Source organism: Lepisosteus oculatus, chromosome 9 (genome assembly GCF_040954835.1).
Source record: "Lepisosteus oculatus isolate fLepOcu1 chromosome 9, fLepOcu1.hap2, whole genome shotgun sequence".
NCBI lineage: Eukaryota > Metazoa > Chordata > Actinopteri > Semionotiformes > Lepisosteidae > Lepisosteus > Lepisosteus oculatus.
The window spans coordinates 1925280-1939939 of NC_090704.1; the positions used below are offsets into that span (position 1 = coordinate 1925280).

Here is a 14660-nt window from a genome sequence, read left to right on the forward strand (position 1 = left end):
AAAACCACGAGCAGTCACCCACAGCAAGGACAGCGGGCGCTGAAGGCAGCGAGACGCTGCTTACAGGGGTTCCTTGTGCCCGTTGCTCACTTCAGAAAGCATCAGATACAAACAGACCTGTGTGGATCACAATGATACAAAACACCTGCCTGAGGTACCAGCGTCTGTGCAAAGACACAGCTTCCAGCCTGCTGGGCAACGTGTGTCAGATCTTCACACTGAAGCTCCAGCCCAGTGACGTCGGAGACAACGGTGCACAGGAGTTGAACAGTTTCACTTCAGGTTCCAATAATAACACAGGCTGCTGATCCAGCTATTGACACTGACAATAGTAGAGCTGCAGAACACCTACCGAACTGGTTTACTGACAAACAGAGAAGCTATAAACCCACCAAGTAAATCACACAACCCACCCGTATGCCATACAATCACTCTTTTATACAGCTATTTATGTCAGGTGACTTCATTCCAGAATGAGACAAGAGCCCGTTCTGAAGCACCGCATTGTGCCCTCTAGTGGTGAAGCTGTTGCCCTGCAGTCCCTCTCTCGGGTTCGCAGGGAAATCGGCTCAGCATTTTCCTCTCTGTCCCTGCTTTAAGGCCAGTCTGGCACTCAACACTGTCAGCACACATGATATTGTACTGGCAGGCAAGATGCACAGCCATCTGTCTGGACATCCTCACTTCCTGTGCTGTCCATGCTGCTAATATGATTACTGTAAGCCCCTGTGTCCATCTGGAGCTTGTGTAAGAGACAGGAGTCAATCCCTATAATCCACAATGGGCACAGGTGTGCGTTTTTCGCTGCTGCTGAGTCAGCGCTCCTGCACATAAAGCTCTGGCGACAGCAGGAGGCTGTGTTGTTTCGCCCACGGTCTAGCTGGAAGCTGGAAGCCCGAGCCCAGACATGGAGCAGAAAGTGGTGCTGATCACGGGCTGCTCCTCAGGGATAGGCCTGGCCCTGGCCGTCCGGATTGCCAAGGATGAGAAGAAGAGGTTCATGGGTAAGTGGCGGTGGTTGCTGGGGTGTGGAGAAATAAGGGGAGACCCGTCGAGATCCGCAGAAGGCATGATCGCAGCGGTCTCCAGCCCTGGTCCTGGAGAGCCAGCAGTGTCTGCAGGTTTGCTAGGTCTCTTTAAAGCACCAGTGTCTGGGGGAGGCCGTTAAATAGGTCCGGTTGAGCCCCTGACTCAGGTCAATAAGAGCACATCTGGACTGAACACCTTCAGACACCCGCCGAACCTCCAGAACCAGGACGTGATGCGACAGGGATCCGTCAACACGTAGTTATTTCCTTTGTGTTCACTCTAATTTGCCTTAGTTTTTTTATTCATGAGCAAAGACAGAATTTGGATGGAAGACAGATTACATGTCTGACACTCTACACTTTTAAAGGGCACAACCAGCCCTAGGCAGCAGGGTTATAGTTCAGGGCTGTGTATGTCCTCTTAAGTCATATACAACTCTCGAAGCTGTAACTGGAGCCCTGACTCAACCCTCCGCAGTGTTACAATGTTGATGGTTTAAAGAGACATAGAAATCATGCTGGATTCCGGACTCTGAGGACTGCAGCTGTTACAGTATGTCTATCCTCTGCCAAAACGAGCTGTGCACAAGATGATGTCATAAAGCCGAGGTTTGAGCAGTGAGTTTGGTCGTATTCCAACATACCAAATGTTTCCTCTGTCATGGTAATTTTTATTCATGTGGTAATTTATATTGTGTCAAGAGGGGCCAATGAGATAGCTCAAAGGGTGGCTAAGTTAAGTTTAAAGTGAAGCACTGGACTTAGCCATCCCCTCATTTCATCCAATTAAGCAGGCTTTCAGGCAGTAAAGTTTTTTGTTTGGCGATGTTTCAGAAAAGTAGATGGGTTTCAAACAGCAAAATAGGGGGAAGGAAAGGATTTTTATTGAACAGAACCCGAATTAATCAGGGTTACAGTAAAGGGTTTTCTATGTCTCCTCACAATGCTGTAACTGTGACGAGCGAGATCTGAGCATTAGGACTGACCAAGAAGCTTTCTGCTGCTGTGGGAGCTGGGAGGAACAGCAGCCCAACGCTCAGGCAGACCCTGACCCTGCTCCTGCCCCTCCTCAGTGTACGCCACCATGAGGAACCTCAAGAAAGCCGACGACCTGATAGAGGCCGCAGGGAAGACGTTGGGCAGGACGCTGGAGATCAAGCAGCTGGACGTGTGTGACGAGAAGTCCATCAAGGCCTGTGTGGACAGCATTCCCAACCGGAGGATTGACATTCTCGGTGAGAGACCGCCGGCTCCCTGACACAGGGACTGGAGACCTGGGGAGGGGTGGGGGGGTCGACACTGAGCTCATCAATCACTGGTGTCTGCACACAACGGTCATTAGTCCGAAGGCTCAGGAGTCAGGAAAAATATTCCATTGAGTAATTCAAAAATAAAAAGGCTGAAGGGTTATGTTTTCATGCAATACTTAACTTGTGACCCTTCAGAATATAAAATAGAATTTCTGAATATAGAACAGCACCTCTGACAGGCCTCTGACTAGACTCCTACGCTTCTTAATCATAATACCTACGATATTTCTTACCATTAGGTGTGAATGTGGGTTTTACAGTACATGCATCTTTTTATGCAGCTAGAGCTCTGTATTACATCACAGCTTCTGTTTAGAGTCTGCTGCCTTCTGTTGCCAGCTGTGTGAAATTACCAGTTAAACTGCACAGACTGTCAGAAGGCAGCGAATGTGACTTTTAAAGGGTCGGCATTTTACAGTCGCTGTTCATCTCCTGGCTATTTAACTCAAAACAGTGTGAAACTATTTGGTAATTCCACAGTAACCACTTTGTGGATCACACGTGCAGTAAAGAGATAGATCTTGGAGATAACCAGTCTGGAACAGATGTGTCTTCGGCAGACTCTCTCTGAAAAATGTCATCAGAGCCCTTGTCAAAAGAGCCGATTTCTCACCATGTTCCCATGATGCCTTGAGATGACCTTGCCCGTACACCCCAGCCAGAGTGCTTGTATCCGGGACGCGGTTTGAAGACCATCTGTGTCACTCTTCTCTGGTGATCCTGCAGTCAGCAACGCCGGGATGGGTCTGATCGGGCCCATCGAGTGTCAGACGATGGAGGAGATGAAGGCTGTGATGGACACAAACTTTTTTGGCCTGGTACGGCTCCTGCAGGAGATCCTGCCCGACATGAAGAGGAGAAAGAGCGGCCACATCGTTGTGATCAGCAGTGTGATGGGGATTCAAGGTAGGGGGGGCCTGCAGCCAGCGGGTGACCTTTGACCTGCATGCTGAGTGATCCAGGCTAGCTGCAGACACGGCCAGAATGCTTGTGGCCCATTCACGTATACATTATAACATCCAGGCCTGGTCTTGGGGACCTGCACTCCTGGTTTTCATTCCAGCTGAGCTCTCAGTTACACCATGAAACACATGATTGTACTAATAGTACTAATAGTGCTAATGTGAATTCTTCAATTATTTCTATTTTCTTTTCACAGGCATATTGTTCAACGACATTTATGCTGCATCCAAATTTGCTGTGGAGGGATTCTGTGAGAGTCTGGCTGTTCAGGCCCTGAGGTTTAACCTGAAGTAAGTTCCTCCGACGGACTGACATGTGAGGCAACTAAGACCCCCTTTTCGAAACGAATGGAAGCTAATGCAATCCAGACACAGTAAAAATAAACAACTGAAAAGATGCAGAGAAGTATTCGAAATCTGCATCAGATTTGTTAAACAGACCAAGCACCGGGCTTTTGATGCTGTCTGCTCTTGGAATTTTCCTATTCTGCTGTTAAGTTGGAAAAAAAACAAGTCACTTCCTGCAGAATTTTCTTTGCTGTATCATTTGCTTCCTCTTGTAAGTGATCAGCGGAACATACTTTCCATTTGTTGCTGGATCATTAACCCCTTTTCTTCCTGTTGTATTATTTCTGTCTTTAACTGCACACATTTCAGAGAACTCCAAAAGGTCTGTGACATATTACATTATTGCCAGGCAAACAGCCTGTTGGAAAACTGTTCCAGTGGCGCATGAACTTCTGGGGGTCTAAATCTCCTCATTCTGGAATGGTCCTGACCATCTGTTTCAACAACAGAACTGAATCAGCAAACAGAGACGTAAAAGCAGGAGTATTGACAAGGAACACACCCATGCCCGGATCTTTATCATTATTTTTCCTGTGATTACAGCAGGGGGGATTTCTTCTGTTCTACAGGAAAGCAGAATAAATCCTGGAGACAGCTGCGGTGAATTTAATCACGGACAAGGTCACGCTGTAAACCGAGCAGGGAGCTGCGTCAGCATGCCTGGGCTGCAGAGGAATAGGTTCATTCTTCTGGAAGGAAAGGGAAAGGAAAAGAAGAAGGCTCCGAAGCCTAAACAGTGTTTCTTTTCTTGACCTTTCAGAATGGAATAAACCTTTGCGTGATACCATACTGGCATTGATCAATAACCGTTTCTTTTAAAATGAGACAGTATGTCATTGGAACAAGTAAAGGTTTATTCCATGCTGAAAAGAGAAGAAAAGAAACATAATGTTTTGGCTGTGGAGCCAAAACTCCACTTTGGCTGTTCAGCATGGAATAAACCTTTACTTGTTCCTGACACAGCTCCCTACTTGAACTACTTCAGTATGTCATTGGCCAGCTCCTGTGTTTTTCTGCCTGAGAGCGTGAAAGAAATACACTTGTCTTTCCACTTTCTCAATTCCAGCATCAGCCTTATCGAACCAGGCCCTGTGATCACAGAATTCGAGCGCAAAGTTTACGAGGAAGGCCTAAAGACAGACCTCACCAAAGCGGACAAAGTGACCGCAGACATGTTCACCAACATCTACATGAAGAACTACAAACAGATCTTCGAGAGCCTGGGCCAGTCTCCAGAAGATATAGCAGAGGTAGGGATCGGAGACATGCACAATAAGCTCCTGACTTCCAGTATTCTGTTTGCCATGTGCAGCTCCAGTAATTTGTGGTCACTGGGTCAAATATACAATTATTCATTTGGCACTTTGAAGCTTTTTTTAAATAAAAATATAAACCTAGGAGCAGTCGATGATAATGGATCATCGTGTAGCCTGGATGATACCACAAAGCTGTGTTTAAGGCAAACAGCTGCTGATGTTGCATGTGTAGTTCAGGCAGTAAACACAGCATATTGCTGATTTCCTTCTATCACACAGCCTCTCGGAAAGTAACATTATTCTTCAGACATGAAACATATCGCCCATCAGCAAAGAGTTTCACAGAACAGAAAATGAATTATTGCCTATTCTGATTTTATATAACTGAACCAAAATGATAAATTGAAGTATTTCCTGTTTAATTTTCATAAAGATTCAGCTTTTTACATCTGCTTCCTCAGCACACGCTCAAGATCATCAACGCAGGGACCCCACCCTTCCGCCACCAGACCAACACCCTCTACACGCCCATGACCACCCTCAAGTACGCCGACCCCAGTGGCGACCTGCCCATCGACACCTTCTACAAGATGGTGTTCGAGCACGACAAGGTCTTCAACGCCAGCCTGAACTTCATCAAGCTGCTGCGCTGGAGGAGTCGCAAGAGCTTCTCGCTGGGGAAGCCCCAGTCCTAGAGCCGCGGGCATGCCCCTGCGCCGCCGCCGCCGCCCCCTGCAGCTGCTCTCCGGAAGGACGGCCTCGCCCGCGCCCAGCCTCTCTAGCCCCCCCTCGCCAGGATGCAAGCCTGCTCAGGAGACTTCGAGTCCAGGGCTGTCCCGCCCCGAAGGCGGGACAAGCGTGTGGATGAGTCTAGAGCAAAGGCCCGCGTGGTGCATCTTTAAAAAAAACAACTGATTTTCAAACCTGAGTTTTTCCTCGGCGCGCTAATGCTTCATTCTGTAGAGGTATTTTAATAGCCTGAGCTGGAGAGCGTGGAAGATCGAGTCTGAAACAAGTACAGTCCAGTCTGGTGCTGTGTGTGCTTGACGCCATTTCCCTTTCATCTGTTTTTTGGTGTTGAATGGTGAATGGTGTGCTGCCTTGAATGGTCACTGTTTGTCGCTTCTGCTTGTCTGTTGTTATATTATCACCTACAGTAATAACCCACTCTGCCAGCAAGGGCAGTCGAATGAGAGGAACTGGCGCAGAGGGACTTGGAGTGTTGGGCAGCATTGAATGGGCTCTCCGTCTCTCCTAGAGAAAAGGCACCAGAACGGTGTTCATAAAGTCTGAGTCTCGTTCTCGTAGTAAAAAACCCCATGGATAACAGGTACAAAAGGTTACATTCCAATGCAATAAAACAACAAAATGCAAATTGTATATGCTTCCTAAACTGTGTAAACGGATAGAGATGAGATGTGGTTCTATTTAGAGAAACTCTTCCTGTTAATGGAGTGTTAATAAAGGTTGTCAGAGTCCAAGAGTGTCCAGCCTTGCACCTGTGATACGTTTCTCCCAGCTGGTTGTGGGGGATGAGGATTGAGAGAGCTGTAAAAAGACAGTTCTCAGTAATGAATGAGGCACACTGTTTTTGCACTTGTGTTTGAATTCTTTATTCTCAGTTGTTATTGACAGGCAGCCCTGAAGAGCATGTGTACACTCCGTTTACAAGCAGCTCTTCAGAGCCACTGAATTTCTACAGCACATTCTTCATCTGGAACTCACCAAATAAGAATAACCAATTCACAGCTATGCATCTCTACATTATTCAGAGACCAGTGTACAGTATGTCTTCTCCTGGAATGCACTTAAGGTTAAATGCAATTGTCAATTGGCAGTTGAGGTCTTTTGTCAAAGGGGTGTACTGCCTGCATGAAGTACATTAACATTTAATGAAGTGCGTTCGTGAAATTGGTTACTCTGAGTAATAGCGCTATTTGGAGAAAAATATAACCAATCAGTGTCATACACTAGTACTAAAATCAGAAGGGCTCTACCTCTGAAAGTGGGGTATTGATGTACTTTAAATGAAATGTCATCATTTTGCCATTTTACCAATGGTATATCTTTAGTATTTCGTTGTAATTAGAATAAAATGATAACATAAATCAATGTTGCCTGATAAGGCAATAGGTTACTTAACATAAAATCTTTCTGTAAAGACTGTTGAGTAATTAAATCAAAGCCCAGCTCTAGAAACATATGGCCTGGTAATGGGATTTACTGAAACTAAATCCCACAACACAGTGAAAGATCTAAGTGACACAAACACAAATCTTCTGTATATGTAGCCATTTTATCTGCAACAATCAAGCAGGACACCTGGTAAATCTTACTCTGTAACTTCACTTGCCAATGGAAAATCAACCAGAAATGTGTCTATCCTAAAGATAAAGCCCATGTGTACTTTTTCTGGCAAATGGTGAAGAAAACTTTGGAAAAAAAGAAACATGACACCTATCAAAAGCACACCAGCAGCTTTTATAGAAACAGCTTTAGATAGATAGATAATACTTTATTAATCCCGTAGGGAAATTGATGTGTTACAGCAGTCCAGCCCAAGACAAGCAAAACAGACATCAGAATAGTTATAAAACAAAAGACAAACAAGATAAATAAAAATAAATAAATACATAGGTGTGTGCAAAATGTGCTGATCATAGTCACTGTAAAAACAATAAAAAGACTAAGACTAAAGACTTTAGACTAAGTTGTATAAATATAAATTTAATATTATATTTAAAAATAAAACTGAGGTTCTTGGAATAGAATATTCTATATATAATCCATCTATAGAATCACAGTGGTGTAGTTCAGTGCTGTTTATATGAACACTAACCTATCCTCATCTTTAACTTAACTATCATTCTACAGAGTATACATTTATAGTAAATTATTAAACTTTTTGCTATATTCAAAACTTTTTTAAAGATAAAAGGCTGCTGACTGTGCATCGCCCAGGTGGCGGATAACGTGAGATCCTTTTAGATAACAAACGTTATATAACCGCGAGGAATTATTATTATCCTGTGTCGCTAAAGCTCATGGCAGCCAGAAAGCGATCGAAGTAGATGTTGGGGGCGGCGCAGAGTACAGGTCTGTGAATCGGGAACACCGCTGTTGCACCTTCAAAGGAGGTTACTTCACCGCAGCGACTCCTACCCACCCAGCTGAGCAAACGAGTCCAGCATTTCCGTGGGTTAACCTGCAATGAAGTAGCAACCTGTAAGGGGGTAATTTCAGTCCTTTTACTGTTGCCGAACTCAGGATAAGATCAGGCTTGATAAGCCTCTAGGCTACGCTATGGACGTTATTCTCACGCAGAGTTAAAAATGCATTTGTTTGTCTATGCGTATACTGCAGGTCAGCCGACTTCAAGGGAGCTCCACGCTGGGCAATTTCAGACCCAGCCACAGAGCATCCCTCTGGCTCGAACTCCCCCTATTGGTCGCTGTGTGGCAACATTCCGTGACGTCGCCGGATGCGGAAAAACGTCACCCGTTGCAATATGGGATAGCTTCCGGAATCGATTAGAAACCCTGCTGCTTCAACGCCTGGTGCTGTGGACCGAGCACCGAAATGAATTAACAAAAGTATTATGTTATTCTCGGAGCTGGTGTTATAAGCCTTATTGTTTATAACATTAGAGAGAGAGAAAAACAGTCCCTTCGAAACTGTGGAATTACAATGCAGCGGAAGCCAGTCTAAAGAGTTTAGGATCATGTGTAAATTAAATAGCAGCTGAGGCGATAGGAAATCTGCTTGGAGACCGGCTGATTTGATCCTGTTGGTTTCTCCTACGCTTTTTTTCTGGTGGATGAAAAATCCAATAGGTCGCTTTGACAGCGTTAGACACTGTGCAGGGTGCAGCGCCATTGATGTAAAAGCAGGGATTTGGGGTGTACTTAGGAGTTTGGCGGAGAAGCTGTAGGTTGGTGCAGTTGAGACTCCGTTCGGGCCGCCGTGGAGTCGAATCGCAGCTGAGGTTCAGTGTTTCGGGAAAAGGACGGCAGGACAGAATGGCTTCTTCGTCTGGGAACGACGACGATCTCACTATACCCCGGGCAGCTATTAATAAAATGATTAAAGAAACTCTTCCTAACGTGCGGGTGGCGAACGACGCCAGGGAGCTGGTGGTGAATTGTTGCACTGAGTTCATCCACCTCATTTCGTCGGAAGCTAACGAGATCTGTAACAAGTCGGAAAAGAAAACGATCTCTCCTGAGCATGTAATACACGGTAAGAGTCGTTACCGATGCCTATTATTCAGTCTCTTTTGGGGGGGCGAACTGTTTTGCTCGCAGATTTGTGCGGCTAAATCGTTTGCTAATGGGTCTCGTTTTTAACCTCCCCCTTAAAACCACTCCCACTCGCTGACTTTGACAGCGAGGCTTCACACACTGTTGTTGTATTGTGTGGCTTGCTTGTTAAAGGGACAAGAAACAATTATGGCAACGCGTTCTACGGTTTGGGTACAGCCGAACCCTCTGATGTACATATTCCTTCACCTCCTGGATTTATTTAAATGTAACGCAGACAGACCAACCCTGCTGCGAAGCTTTGTCATGATCCTTACAATTCTGTACATGATGGGAGCAAAGTGCTTCCTGAGAGAAATGACAGGAATCCTGATGCTTAGTGTCATGAATTACAGCAGAGGTGCCGGAGGTACTGTGTGCTTTAAACCTGGAACAGTGACTTTCGTGGGTGTCTTAAAACAGGACTGTCTGTTTTGTCTAGCGCTCGAGAGCCTGGGCTTTGCCTCCTACATCACCGAAGTAAAAGATGTGTTGCAAGAGTGCAAAACAGTCGCGCTCAAGAGGAGGAAGGCAAGCTCCCGCCTGGAAAACCTCGGCATTCCTGAGGAGGAGCTCCTTCGGCAGCAGCAGGAGCTGTTCGCCAAGGTAAAGCCGCCAAACTCGCATTCCGTCTCCTCACCTTGTCACTGCAACGCTGGGGGGGTCTGCTACTCTGCCCCAGTGGTGCAAGTGGGAGTCTGCTCTTCCTGGATCATGCGTGCAGTAGTGCTCTGTGCTGTTTGAGGACATAAGGATACAAATGACAGGAGGCCACACCCAAGATGCTTTAGCTCATCCTGGTTGGCGTAGAATGATGCAGACAAGAGCCCCACGGCTCCATCCTGGTTTACCCTGGTGGAGCAGAGCTGGTTACAGTACCTCACTGGGGGTACACCAGCGCTCTGCAGTGGGGACTTGTACCCATAGCCTGCCAGTCAAGAGTCCAAAGGCTCACCCTCTACTCGACACCGCCTTGACCTTCGATCGGGTGTTTCATTTTCTGTGGATGTGCTGCCTTCATAGTCAGAACGCTCTTTAGCCCGCCTCAGCAGAGGAGCAGTCCTCACGCTTACTGAAGTGAGGAATGGGAAGCTTTCGGTGTGGTCCACATCCTCTTTGTCCTGCTGGTGCCGTGACGTTAAAGTACCAGCCCCGTCCAAACCTCGATCTCGTTGAATGTGTGGAAGGGCTAACAGAGCAGTGTACGGTACAGGGTGGCCTCTCCCGTCGGCTGCGTGCCCCAGCCCCTGTAGGGCCAAGACTGGTTTAGATTGCAGGTGAAGGTGAAGCCACAGGAAGTCCACAACAGGAAGATGGGAGCTCCAGCGGAGCCCTAGCAGCTTGAGCCAACGCTGCGGGCTGTGAGGCTGTGGGCTAGAGTGTCTGAACGCCAGTGGAGCTGGCGAGGTGTGCGCTGCAGGAGTGTCTGAACGCCGGTGGAGCTGGCGGGGTGTGCGCTGCAGGAGTGTCTGAACGCCGGTGGAGCTGGCGAGGTGTGCGCTGCAGGAGTGTCTGAACGCCGGTGGAGCTGGCGAGGTGTCCGCTGCAGGAGTGTCTGAACGCCGGTGGAGCTGGCGAGGTGTGCGCTGCAGGAGTGTCTGAACGCCGGTGGAGCTGGCGAGGTGTGCGCTGCAGGAGTGTCTGAACGCCGGTGGAGCTGGCGAGGTGTGCGCTGCAGTAGTGTCTGGACGCCGGTGGAGCTGGCGGGGTGTGCGTTGCAGGAGTGTCTGAACGCCGGTGGAGCTGGCGGGGTGTGCGCTGCAGGAGTGTCTGAACGCCGGTGGAGCTGGCGAGGTGTGCGCTGCAGGAGTGTCTGAACGCCGGTGGAGCTGGCGAGGTGTGCGCTGCAGGAGTGTCTGAACGCCGGTGGAGCTGGCGAGGTGTGCGCTGCAGGAGTGTCTGAACGCCGGTGGAGCTGGCGAGGTGTGCGCTGCAGGAGTGTCTGAACGCCTGTGGAGCTGGCGAGGTGTGCGCTGCAGGAGTGTCTGAACGCCGGTGGAGCTGGCGAGGTGTGCACTGCAGGAGTGTCTGAACGCCGGTGGAGCTGGCGGGGTGTGCGCTGCAGGAGTGTCTGAACGCCGGTGGAGCTGGCGAGGTGTGCGCTGCAGGAGTGTCTGAACGCCGGTGGAGCTGGCGAGGTGTGCGCTGCAGGAGTGTCTGAACGCCGGTGGAGCTGGCGAGGTGTGCGCTGCAGGAGTGTCTGAACGCCGGTGGAGCTGGCGAGGTGTGCGCTGCAGGAGTGTCTGAACGCCGGTGGAGCTGGCGAGGTGTGCGCTGCAGGAGTGTCTGAACGCCGGTGGAGCTGGCGAGGTGTGCGCTGCAGGAGTGTCTGAACGCCGGTGGAGCTGGCGAGGTGTGCGCTGCAGGAGTGTCTGAACGCCGGTGGAGCTGGCGAGGTGTGCGCTGCAGGAGTGTCTGAACGCCGGTGGAGCTGGCGAGGTGTGCGCTGCAGGAGTGTCTGAACGCCGGTGGAGCTGGCGGGGTGTGCGCTGCAGGAGTGTCTGAACGCCGGTGGAGCTGGCGAGGTGTGCGCTGCAGGAGTGTCTGAACGCCGGTGGAGCTGGCGGGGTGTGCGCTGCAGGAGTGTCTGAACGCCGGTGGAGCTGGCGGGGTGTGCGCTGCAGGAGTGTCTGAACGCCGGTGGAGCTGGCGGGGTGTGCGCTGCAGGAGTGTCTGAACGCCGGTGGAGCTGGCGAGGTGTGCGCTGCAGGAGTGTCTGAACGCCGGTGGAGCTGGCGAGGTGTGCGCTGCAGGAGTGTCTGAACGCCGGTGGGGCTGGCGAGGTGTGCGCTGCAGGAGTGTCTGAACAGGTGGCTGTTGTTGCTGCTGTTGCAGGCCCGGCAGCAGCAGGCAGAGCTGGCCCAGCAGGAGTGGTTACAGATGCAGCAGGCGGCCCAGCAGGCTCAGCTGGCAGCGGCCTCTGCCAGCGCCGCGAGCCAGGCCGGCTCCTCTCAGGACGAGGACGAGGAGGACGACATGTGAGCCGAGGGTCCCGGGGGCGCTGGCCTCGCTGCAGCCCCCCGCAGCGCCGACTTCCTCTTCTTCTGCACGTGTCGGGGGGCGGGGGCGTCGGCCGAGCTGCGATGCCTTCTGCCCGTCGGTGGAGTCCAATCAGACTGTACTGTCTCCCGTTCAGTTTCTTTTGTTTTGTTTTAAGATCGCGCCATCGGGGAAAAGCTGAACTAGCTGTTTTTCTTTTTGTGTTTTTCCCCCCATTACGTCATACTATGAAACCAGACAGTTTGGCTAGTTTTGTTTTGTGCTTTTAAAGTGACCATCATCTTACCTGTGGTTCCCCCACTTGCCCATCTTCCCTTTCGCCACTTTTTGTTTCTTTCTGTACCAGTATGGAGGTTTTCTTCAACAAGTCGGTGATCTTGCACACGTGGCCGAGATGAAAGACCTTTACATTTCCTGAACAGCAGCAATGTCAGCAAAGAGGATGCCTAAATCAAACATACACATAATCAAAGTGTGGTGGGAAAGTGTTCACATTCTTCAGGTATTGCCCCCTTATTTACCCTTTTGTATTAATATATTTTCCCTTTACAAATCTAAACCCCTCTGTTGGAATAGGTGTAGCAAAACAGGTCTTATTGATCGCGATTTCTTTTGACCCCTTAAAAAACTCATGTATGATTTGCCCTGTTCATATGGAAATATTCTCCCCTCCCCCCTCCCCCCTGCCCTTATAAGCCCTTTAGTGATGCACAGAGCTTCGCGTAAAGACTTTGAAGAAAGTTTTTGCACCGTTTTGTAAAATGAAATGTGACTTTTGGTTACTTTTAGGTACTTTTTTAAAGAAGTAGTGATGAGATGATGAAGATAGGTTGAGGCTTTTTTTTTTCTCAGAACAGTATTGCAGTTTATAACTTACTGCTCACAGGAAGTAAAACCTGGGGACAAATAGGAATTACTTTCATCCTGTAGTACCAAAGAGAGAACTACCCTGGCAGGAAACAACCCCCACGAAGAAGCCTTGGGTGCTAAGGTAAATTTAATGTAAGACATTCTGGATCTTCTCTGCATAAATTTTCCATGTATAAGAATAAACTTTAAGGTCTTCTGCTTGTGTAGTGAGTACAAAAATGTAATTTTCACATTGTAAGCTTGTTTGATTAGTTTTGATACCCGAGGATACGGATTTTTCATGAGCAATGTGTAAAATCTGCATTGTGAATGTGTGGTGAATCATAAGTGATGATTGGTGACTTCTAATGGCAATTACCTGTTTCACGCCTTTTCACAAGCTGTATTCTCTAAGCAATAAAATTGACGTTTTATAAAAAGTGAATTGTGATGAATGTAAAATGTATTTCAGAACTGTTTGCTGCCTTTCCTCCACCTCTGCTTAAGAGTTTAAAATAACATGCTGCTAAAATCTCATGCCCCCGACTCCCCGAATGTTAGTCTGATTTAAATTCATCATTCTCAATTGACAAATGAGAATTTTAAAGACTCGGAACATAAATCCTTCAGTTTTTTACTCGCGTCTTCTTATGCAGTGTAGCGGGAGAGAGAGCTTATCCGGGCAAGCAGTGGGTGCAAGGCAGGGTTCACCCTGGATGGGACACTAGTCTATCGCAAGAAAGACAAACACTCTCACGCCTGGGCCAGTCTTGCCAGAAACCAGTTAACGTGTCTTTGGACTGTGGGAGGAAACCGGAGAGCCTGGAGGGAACCTACATGAACGTGCTGTGACCTGTAATCAGCTTCCCGACTAAAGACTTGTCTTGGGGAATTTTTCAGGTGGGTGGGTGTTATAATTTCCTTTACTGTTTTGGTGCATTTTTCACAACCCTTTTGGTATTTTGAAAACCCACATTACAAAATGTACACGTGGAATCTGTAGGTGGGACAGGAAATCAAACCCATCCAACAGATTTCCTTTGCCCGATACCAGATGCCACAGGCATGCAGACAATCCAGTGTGGGTTCTTGCAGCTTCGTTAGTGACCACAGGGCGGCGCTGCTGTTGTAGCTAGAACCGCGTCTGGTATCACGGTTTTCCGCAAACAGTTACAAGGATGCGGTCTGAGAAACAGGGAGATCAAAAGCAGCTGAGTTAAGCATTCCCATGACGAATGCTTCTTCCCCCTCGCTCGCCTGATCCGTAGTGAAGTAACGTTCGTGTTCTTGTTGCTGCATGCTGCTTCAAGTCTGGGAAGCTGACAGAAGCTTAACTGAGAGCACGTTTACAGTCATATCTTCCAACTGGGATCAATTAAATGAAAAGCCTGGTTTGAGTAGCTTTGCCTCAGAGAGATGTAAGGAGAGATAAAAGCCTTTCCTTTTCTGACTCAGTTCCACAAGGCTCTGGCACCAGCGATTAATAATTGATAGCAATGTTTTTTTTTAGCAGGCAGCGAAATTAGCTGTTTTTGCAGCGGGCTTTTCTTTAGAGTAGAGATGGTGCTCAGTACAGCAAATGCTCTCCATCAGCTTTGTGTGAAGACTG

At 48.3% G+C, this 14660-nt stretch overlaps 2 protein-coding genes across 2 annotated transcripts; both read left to right on the top strand.

Annotated features, from left to right (window-relative positions):
- Positions 1–825: 825 nt before the first annotated feature.
- Positions 826–6490, top strand: LOC102683603 (retinol dehydrogenase 8). Its single transcript, XM_006634697.3, has 6 exons — positions 826–1004; positions 2102–2263; positions 3065–3244; positions 3498–3591; positions 4715–4898; positions 5366–6490. The coding sequence occupies exons 1-6, from the start codon at positions 908–910 to the stop codon at positions 5597–5599; spliced, it is 951 nt and encodes a 316-aa protein (XP_006634760.1). The 5' UTR covers positions 826–907; the 3' UTR covers positions 5600–6490.
- A 1903-nt stretch (positions 6491–8393) lies between these two features.
- dr1 (down-regulator of transcription 1) lies at positions 8394–13496 on the top strand. The gene is made up of 3 exons (XM_006634698.3): positions 8394–9143; positions 9645–9808; positions 12038–13496. The coding sequence occupies exons 1-3, from the start codon at positions 8924–8926 to the stop codon at positions 12182–12184; spliced, it is 531 nt and encodes a 176-aa protein (XP_006634761.1). The 5' UTR covers positions 8394–8923; the 3' UTR covers positions 12185–13496.
- Positions 13497–14660: the final 1164 nt, after the last annotated feature.